The sequence below is a fragment of the Chiloscyllium plagiosum genome, chromosome 32, assembly GCF_004010195.1.
Source record: "Chiloscyllium plagiosum isolate BGI_BamShark_2017 chromosome 32, ASM401019v2, whole genome shotgun sequence".
NCBI classification, from domain to species: Eukaryota; Metazoa; Chordata; class Chondrichthyes; order Orectolobiformes; family Hemiscylliidae; genus Chiloscyllium; species Chiloscyllium plagiosum.
Window position 1 is genome coordinate 36,122,695 of NC_057741.1, and position 9,265 is coordinate 36,131,959.

Consider the following 9,265-nt stretch of genomic DNA (forward strand, 5'->3'; position numbering starts at 1 on the left):
TTGGATCGGCTCAGGCTTGGAGGGCCGAAGGGCCTGTTCCTGGGCTGTACATTTTCTTTGTTCTTTGTCCTTTGCTCTTTTAAACATTTGTCTATTTGGGACCATGCTTTCCTTCCTTGGGGACCATGACGAGTGCGGCTGGTGAAATTTAATTGAGCATCTCCATTAAATTTTCTTTGAACCATCACTGCTCATGGAGACCAGTCCCTGCCTCTCTAGTCTGCTGGGTTACAGGTTGTTCTGCCGTAACATGCGTTTTGTCAATGCAAATTTACTGTAATGTGATTGACAAATTGGGTACACTGTTTCTAAAGTGCAAACTTTTAAAACATGTGTTGGCTGTAACACGATTACATTGCCAACACTTTAAATGCTGTTTCTAAAGCTAAATTTTTCTATAACACTGAGTTACACAAGAATGCAACCATCACAATTATAGGAGAACTGACTGTAATTGAGATTACTCAGGAGGGGGTAGGCAATGGCTCAGTGGTATTATCGCTAGACTATCAATCCAGAAACGCAGCCAAAGCCCTGGGGACCTGGGTTCAAATCTCCCCACTGCAGATGGTGGAATTTGAATTCAATAAAGAATAATGATGACCACGAATTGATTGTCAGGGGAAAACTCATCCAGTTCACTAATGTCCTTTCAGGAAGGAAATCTACCATCCTTACCCGATCTGGTCTACAAGTAACTCCAGGCTCACAGTAACACTTAACTGCCAATTAGGGCAGGGTAATAAATGTGGAACTAGCCAAGGGTGCTCATATGCTGTGATATAATAAAACAAAGTCCCATAATTATGGTACCATTGTGGACAATTTTCCTGCACCCTTCCCCCTCTAAGCTGTTGCTATTATTCCTGAATATGGGATGCTCACAGCTCATACGAAAGGTTGTATGAATGCAAATCTTTCTTTATATGACTGGAGCGATCCCATAGCATGAGATTGAGTGTCTTGATAAGGAGTGCTGATGCGTATACATCGATTTTCCTGCTCCTCTAATGCTATCTGACCTGCTGGTTTTTGTCCAGCTCCACATTTTATCGACTCTGAATGATACAAGGCCTTAGTCTGGGGCAGAGATCTAAGAAAGCAGGCGATTGTTCTGTCAGAACAAAGGAAATTACTTGAAAAATGACTTCGAAATTATGAATGGTTTTTCTTGCATCTGAGTGGATAATCTCTCACCTCCCAGTTTCCTTGGCTTGACAGACTCTTCAGCTGAATGAGCCAGTTCTCGGTGTTGGGTTCAGCACAGTGATGCATTGACAAGACCACTGGCCTGGTCAACAGAGCACCAGGAGGGCCACAGCTCACCACCGGGCTCAGCAATGTCTGACTGCCCTCTAGTGACGGCCTATGGATAAAACAGACACAGGTTATGAACAACAATAACACTTAGAATAATAGAAACCCAATGGTGAGGAAACAAGCCATTCGGCCCAACTGGTCCACACCATCCCTCCAAAGAGCATCTCACCCAGACCCATTGCCCTACCCACCATTTCCCATGGCTAACCTACCTAGCCTGCACATCCCTGAACACTACGGGTAATTTAGCATGGCCAATTCACCTAACCTGCACATCTTTGGACTATGGGATAAACCAGAGCACCCAGAGGAAACCCATGCAAGCCCAGGGAGAAGTGCAAACTCCACACAGGCATTTATATGGCACGGTTAACGCAGCAAAACACCCAAAAGCACATCATAGACACAGTGTCGAACAGAATTTGATACCAAGCCACACAAGACGACATTAGCTCAGTAACCAAAAGCAAGGTCGAAGAGGTAGGTTTTGAAGAGCATTGTAAAGGAAGGAAGAGGTGGAGATGCTTAGGGTTGGGGTCTCAGTTGTTGGGCTGAAGCAGGTTAGATAGAGCTCAGGAGGTAGGGAGGCCATGGATTGACTTGAAAACAAGGGCGAGAATTTGAAAATGGAGGTGTTGCTTGAACTACACCATCAGTATGATCCATGTGAGAGCAAGGCATCTGGTCAATTTCCAATCATTGTTACTTTGAAGGGTTTTTCTCAAGCTGTTTTGCATGTAATAGATCAGAAATTGAGTCAAGTTTTAATTTCCATATAGAAAGTAGTTGTATACCAGTGTCCCTCATCAGCCTTATCTCCCATCTTGGCCTTGTTACCTCCCCAAGGCCTGAGACCTCTGCATCCCTCCAATTCTGACCTCTTCTACTACTTCGATTTTAATCCTTCCATTGTCAGCACTCGGGTCCTCTCACACTTAGAGCTTTAGCTCTGAAATTTCTTCCCTAAACTCTCCTCTCTCCTCCTTTATGACGCTGACATTGCTGATCACGTTGCTGGATCATCTATCAATGTGTTAGTTCAGTATCTACCCTCCTCACTATCCAAAACCCAAATATATTTTCCAGGTGAAGCAGCATTTCAATTGTAATTCCTTAAATCTAGACAATTGTATTCTTGATCACAACATCACCTCCTTTACATTGGCGAAAGCAAACACAGACTGAGTATAGGAGTTGGGCGTTATGTTTCAGGTTGTATGGGACTTTGGTGAGGCCTCTTCTGGAACACTGCATCCAGTTCTTGTCGCCCTGTTGTAGGAAATATATCATCAAGCTGGAGAGAGTTCAGAAGAGATTTGCCAGGATGTTGCCAGGAGTGGAGGGTTTGAGTTATGAGGAGAGGCTGGATAGGCGGGGACTTTTTTGACTGGAGTGTAGGAGGTTGAGAGGTGACATGATAGAGGTTTATAAAAGCATGAGGGGTGTAGACAAGGTGAATGACAACCTGGGATGGGGAGTTTCCAGACTCGGGGATACATTTCTAAGGTGAGAGGAGAAAGATTTTAAAAAGCCATGAGGGACTTTTTTTTTTACACAGAGTACACTTCATGTGTGGAATGAACTTCCAGAGAAAATGGGTGATGTGGGAACAGTTACCAGATTTAAAAGATATTTAGGTAAGTACATGAATAAGGAATGTCTGGAAGGATATGGGCCAGGAGCAGGCAGGTGGGACTAATTTAGTTTGGGATTATGGGTGGCATGGACTGGTTGGGCCAAAGGGTCTATTTCCATGCTGTATGACTCTGTGAATGACCCTGACCTCCCAGTTGCTTTCTGTTTTAAGAAACACTGTGCTCTCATGCTAACATTTCTGTCCTGGACCTGAGGCAATGTTCCAAAGAAGCACAATGCAAGTTCAAGGAACAACATTCCCATTCTCCACTTCGGAACTTTACAGCCTCCAGGACTCAACATTGAATTCTGTACCTTCAGAATCTGACTGCATTACGTCTATATACCATTTTTCTTACATCCTCCTCTTCTGCACCCTCTCTCCCACCCCACGGCTGTGTTGTGTTTGTGTCTTGTTTATTTTGCTCCCAGTATTTTGGTCACACCTTAACGTATGCCCGCACAAACAGAAATTGCTGGAAAGGCTCAGCAGGTCTGGCAGCATCTGTTCAGAACTGATGAAGGGTCACTGGACCTGAAACAATAAAAAAAAGTTACCTCTGCTTTCTCTCCACAGATGCTGCCAGACCTGCTGAGTTTCTGCAGTATTCTCTGTTTTGTTTCTGATTTCCAGCATCTGCAGTTCTTTGTGTTTCTAAATTTAATTTACACTCAATCCAGATGCCTTTTCTTCTCTTCCATTATCAAGCCATGTTTCCTTTGTACAGGGCCTCTGCCTCTGTCAAACGTATAAAAATCTATTTTCCAATACTTTTCAGTTCTGAAGAGGAGTCATCGTCAAAGAGTGTGGTGCTGGAAAAGATAGCCAGTCAGGCAGCATCCTAGGAATGGGAGAATCAACATTTCGGGCGTAAGACCTTCATCAGGAATGTTGACTCTCCTGCCCCTCAGATGCTGCCTGACCGGCTGTGCTTTTCTAGCACCACACTCTTCGACTCTAATCGCCAGCATCTGCAGTCCTCACTTTCTCCCTGAAGAGGAGTCATACAAGAGTGAAAACATTAAATGAGGTCTGAACAAGAGTGACATGGGTCTCAAAATATTCACTCTGTTTCTCTCTCCACAGATTCTGCCCTCCAACATTCTCTGTGTATTTTTCAGATTTCCAGCATCCACAAGTTTCTTTGCCTTTGTGTCTACTTAAGTAAGTTAGAGTCAAATTCTGTCGGAAAATGCATCTGTGTAGCACCTTTGGACATCTTTACCAGTTTAAAAGTTGTAACATTAATGCAAGTGGGTGCCAGCAGAAATAACTAGAACTCCCAAACACCACTGCTGGCCTTTGTAAAGACCATTGTCCTGACATACCAGGTGTAAGAGATTGCTGGTATTATCAATCTCAATTCTAGTCCAAGGCAGCTGTGCTGTTGCAGCAAGGACTCAAGACCTCATTATAAAAGTAAGAATACATGAAAGCCAGAGTATATATTTACTCAGTCCAAATCTCCCACCAGTGGCCAATTAGTGAGGCACTAAATTCTGACAGACAGACACAAATGCATACCATTGTGCAACAGTTGTCCTCATGAGTGATTTAGGGAGGGGTTGGGGACATGGGAATTAAGAAAACCAAAAACAGCAACGGAAATATTAATCTGGTTGCTTTTAAACCTGAGCTTGTCAGTACAGCAAGGCAGGTGGCTAAGAATCAGTGACATCTCAATTGTAGATGTTTCAATTAGTTTAGATTCTCTACAGTACATACACAGGCCATTTGGCCCAGCAAGTCCACACCAACCCACTGAAGAGAACCCACCCAGACCTATTCTCCACTCTATATTTACCCCTCACTAATGCACCTAACACTATGGGCAATTTAGCATGGCCAATTCACCTGTCCTGCACACCTTTGGACTGTAGGAGGAAACTGGAGCACCCAGAGGAAACCCACGCAGACACAGGGAGAATGAGCAAACGCCACACAGTCGCCCGAGGTGGGAATCAAAACCAGAGCCCTGGCGTTATGAGGCAGGAGTGCTAACCACTGAGTCACCGTGCTGCCCTGTTCATAGGCTCATTCGTCTGTAAGTTTCAGGTGAATGATAAAATACAGCTTGAAACTTGAAGTGCTGATCATGAGCTTAAAGGGAAAGATCTAGCAATGACTAAATGCTGCAAAGGAAAATCCTGAAGATTCCTAGTGTCTCTCACAGTATTGTTTATTGTTTACTTATTCAAAACAACTTCCACCAGATTGATTCCAGTGATGTTAGCTTGAGATGAGGTGTTTGTCTAACAAACAGAGATGTAACAGCTTCGACCTGTATTCTCTGGAGTTGAGAAGAATGTGAGGAGATGGAATTGAGGGATAGAAGATGCTAAAGGGGACTGACAAAGTAGACATAGAGAGGATATTTCCTGATGTGGGGAAATCGAGAATGAGAGGTCATAGTTTTAGGTTAAGGGGTGGTAGATTTAAAACACAGGTGAGGAAGAATTACTTCTCTCAAAGCATCATGCATTTGAATTCACTCCCCCCAGAATGCAGTAGATGCTGGGACCCTGAATAAACTCAAGGAGGAGGTGGACAGATTTTAAATTAGTAACGAGTTGAAGGATTATGAAGTTGGGGGGCAGGAAGAACAGGACAAGATCAGCCATGATCATATTAAATGGCAGAGCAGGCTCAAGGGGCTGAATGGCCTACTCCTGCTCTTAGTTCTTATGCTCTTGCCAGCTAGCAGCTGGTATTTGTGTCAGTCTTTTCTGAGTGAATTTGTTTGGATCCCATTAGTAACATGCATCATGGAAATGTGGCATGATTCACATCATTTTTCTCTCTGAGGCCTCTTCCTACGAGAATGTCAACTCTAGTTGACAAGAATTGTGAGAAATTAACGTTGCTGGCAATGCTGTCATTTATTAACCCACCCCCACCCCGCACTCCCGAGCTGGTGAAGGGGAGCTGGCTTCTTGATGGAGTTACTCTCACTGTATTGTTAGCTCTGGGGTAGGGGGGGTGCAAAAAGGCAGAACCCTTTTTGATTAATTGACTACATACAGGAGGAATGTGTGATAGAACCGATGAGGTGTGGCATTTTGAACTGAAGAACTCCCAGTTTTTAATTTCAACAATTCTATTGACAAGATTTGCCGAGAAAGCACTTTGATCAGAAAACACTTGGTAGTCTATCATAGTGGGTTCTCACTGTAATGGTGCCACGATGCTAGCCATACGGTCAAAATCTATCTTTTCCACAATGTTTCTGAGCTTGATACTTCCTTCTTGGTTTGAAGTGAAGGTGTTATCCAGCTCAGTTTTGGTCCAGGTGTACTCATAGAGCACTTCTCATTACTAAGCACTTCTTTTTAGATTAGATTAGATTACATTACAGTGTGGAAACAGGCCCTTCGGCCCAACAAGTCCACACCGACCCGCCAAAGCGAAACCCACCCATACCCCTACATTTACCCCTTACCTAACACTACGGGCAATTTAGTATGGCCAATTCACCTGACCTGCACATCTTTGGACTGTGGGAGGAAACCGGAGCACCTGGAGGAAACCCACGCAGACACGGGGAGAATGTGCAAACTCCACACAGTCAGTCGCCTGAGGCGGGAATTGAACCCGGGTCTCTGGCGCTGTGAGGCAGCAGTGCTAACCACTGTGCCACCGTGCCGCCCACTTCTTAAATGGACCAATCGGAGACTCTTCAAGTACCACACAAACCAACCAAGGGCCACAGGACAATCGAAACATTTCTAAAAAGGACCCCAGTGAAGAAGGGTCACTGAACTCAAAATATTAATTCTGCTTTCTGTCCACAGAAACTGCCAGATTTGCTGAGATTCTCCAGCTATTCCTGGAGCTAAAGGATAAGAGGTGGCTCGAAATCTACATGGATATCAGCATCATCAGAATGAGATTATGTACAAATAAAGAGATTTTTACTCTGTAAGGGAATCAAGGGTTCTGAGAAAAAGACAGGAAAGTGAAGATTAGGAATTATTAAATCAGCCATGGCCTCATCAAATGGCAGACTGGACTCAATGGGCCAAATGGCCTAATTTTGCTCTTATAACCATAGAAAGGAGACAAGTCCTGCTCTAAATGAATTGGTCATAGTAGTGATCCAATCCAACTCAGGTACAGTATGTTTTTTAAAATTTGTTTGCAACTCCTTATCTTCAAAGCTATTTGCGATTAAAGCCATTAGATTTGCACAGCAAGTTTATCAGTCACAGCTTTGATTTCTCAGCTCTGCGGACTTGTGTTTCAGCTTTCAGTTTGTTAGCATCATGGAGAGATCTCCATATTCCGGGAACGTGGATAGGCAGGCTTCAGGAATTCGGGAAGTTGAGATCTTCATCACAGAATTCCCAGCCTCCAACTGCTCCTGCAGTGACAGATGTGAACAGAATTGAGAAAATAAACACAAAACCTCATCTAGAAAGAGAGGAAACAAAGTTGGAGGAGACACAGCAAAGAACAGAAAGTGTGAAAAGAAAGGAGAACCTTTTTTAAAGCGTTTCTCAGTCCCTGTTCAAGATGGGGACCAGTGGGAACCCTAGCTCTACATGATCCGCACCTATACTCTTGTATGTGTGCCTTGCTTTTAAGAGAGTTACCTTTAAGGACATTGTATGCATACAATGTTGTGATTCTGCCTGTCAATAAATTAGTTTTTGCCTTTTGAGGTGCACACGAAACAAGCCAGTTGACTTGCTACAATGTCTGCCTCAGAATTTATAAAGTACTTTACTGTTTAATATTATTAGACCACAGGTACTGCTGTCTCATTTGAGAGAGAGAGCCACTGGTTTAACCTGAGGATCACCACACCTCAGGGTGAGGGGAGAGGTTGAGAAGGAGAGTCCTTCATGGTAACCTCAGCTGGTGCTGGGAGTTACATCCACAGTGTTGGTGTCACACTGCATCGCAAACCAACGATCCAACTAATCGAGCCAAGTGCCATTACCTCATGTTGTCCTTCCGATGGACTGTTACATACATTTCGTATGCGCGTCCTGGAGGAATGGCTCCCGCTGGCACCAATAAACTTATTCCTAGGATGGACAGAACACACAGTCAAAGCCCTGGACTCTGAGAAGGAGGCAAAGTTACAATTGACAATTAACAACTTTATCTTACAAAGAGAAAAAGACACATTCGTTCCATTGCCTGTTTCATCCTTAATCAAAACAACCCAATTGTTGAGCAGGCAAACATTATTCTGAGTTGAACTGAATATCACCACAAGTTAACTTGACAAGGACCTTTGGAGGTCTTGCTGATTTATCCTGAGTTTTTGGAATGAATGTTTATTTTGGAACTCATGGTCTTATACAGAATAAACAGAAAGACAGAAATAAATATTTTGCAATGAATGGGGATACAGTGAGGGAGTACCGCACAGTCAGGGAGAAACAAGGTTAGTCGTTTGAGTCTAGTCTGACTGTTCTTCAGATCTGAAGGGTGTTGGAAAATGGGGTTTTTATATATTTTTGACAGAGGTGGAGGAGGAGCAAGGGGTCTAATGTGATGGAGAGAAAGGTTGAGGGTCTGCAATGTGAAGATGCATGGCATTTTATGCTGGGCTTCCACACCATCTGCCTCTTTGCTCCTCCTCAGCTTCAGTCAAAAGTGTATTTTCCAACACGCTTCAGTTCTGAAGACGACCTGATACTGGACTCGAAACACGAACTCTGTTTCACTCTCCAGATGGTGCTAGACCTGCTGACCTTCTCCAGCACTCTCTGCGGTTACTCTGTGGATGTTAACCCAATCCCTCATAGGGTAGCACGCTGTCACATAAAGGTGTTAATCACTTGAGACAAAAGGCCACAAAAATTACTCCAATTCTTCCAATCCACTCCCCACCACCTGAGATAGTTGCAAATTTGGAGATGCAGAATGGAGAATGAATCTATGATTAGGTAATGCCTTTTGTAATCATGGAATCATACAGTACAGAAAGAGGCCTTTTGGCCCATCAAGTCTGTACTGCCAATGAAGTCAAGCCATGACTCTTGCCTAGATTTCCTTGTCATATCTATACAGATAATTTTGATAGAGAATAGAGTCATAGATTGAGTCAAAGAGATATACAGAATGGAAACAGACCCTTCGGTCCAACCCGTCCATGCCGACCAGATATCCCAACCCAATCTAGTCCCACCTGCCAGCACCCGGCCCATATCCCTCCAAACCCTTCCTATTCATGTACCCATCCAAATGCCTCTTAAATGTTGCAATTGTACCAGCCTCAACCACATTGTCTGGCAGCTCATTCCACACACGTACCACCCTCTGCATGAAAAAGTTGCCCCTTAGGTCTCTTTTATA

The 9,265-nt window shown here is 43.8% G+C and overlaps 1 protein-coding gene across 5 annotated transcripts in view; it reads right to left on the reverse strand.

Moving 5' to 3' along the window:
- Positions 1 to 9,265, reverse strand: part of LOC122539499 (netrin receptor UNC5C-like) — a 395,240-nt gene that overhangs the window by 32,214 nt on the left and 353,761 nt on the right. For all 5 annotated transcript variants that reach the window (XM_043674426.1, XM_043674429.1, XM_043674428.1 and 2 more), the window contains 2 exons: positions 7,899 to 7,986; positions 1,198 to 1,366 (listed from right to left, as the gene is read on the reverse strand). In XM_043674426.1, the coding sequence (XP_043530361.1) occupies positions 1,198 to 1,366; positions 7,899 to 7,986 (257 nt within the window). The remainder of the gene's footprint in view (positions 1 to 1,197; positions 1,367 to 7,898; positions 7,987 to 9,265) is intronic.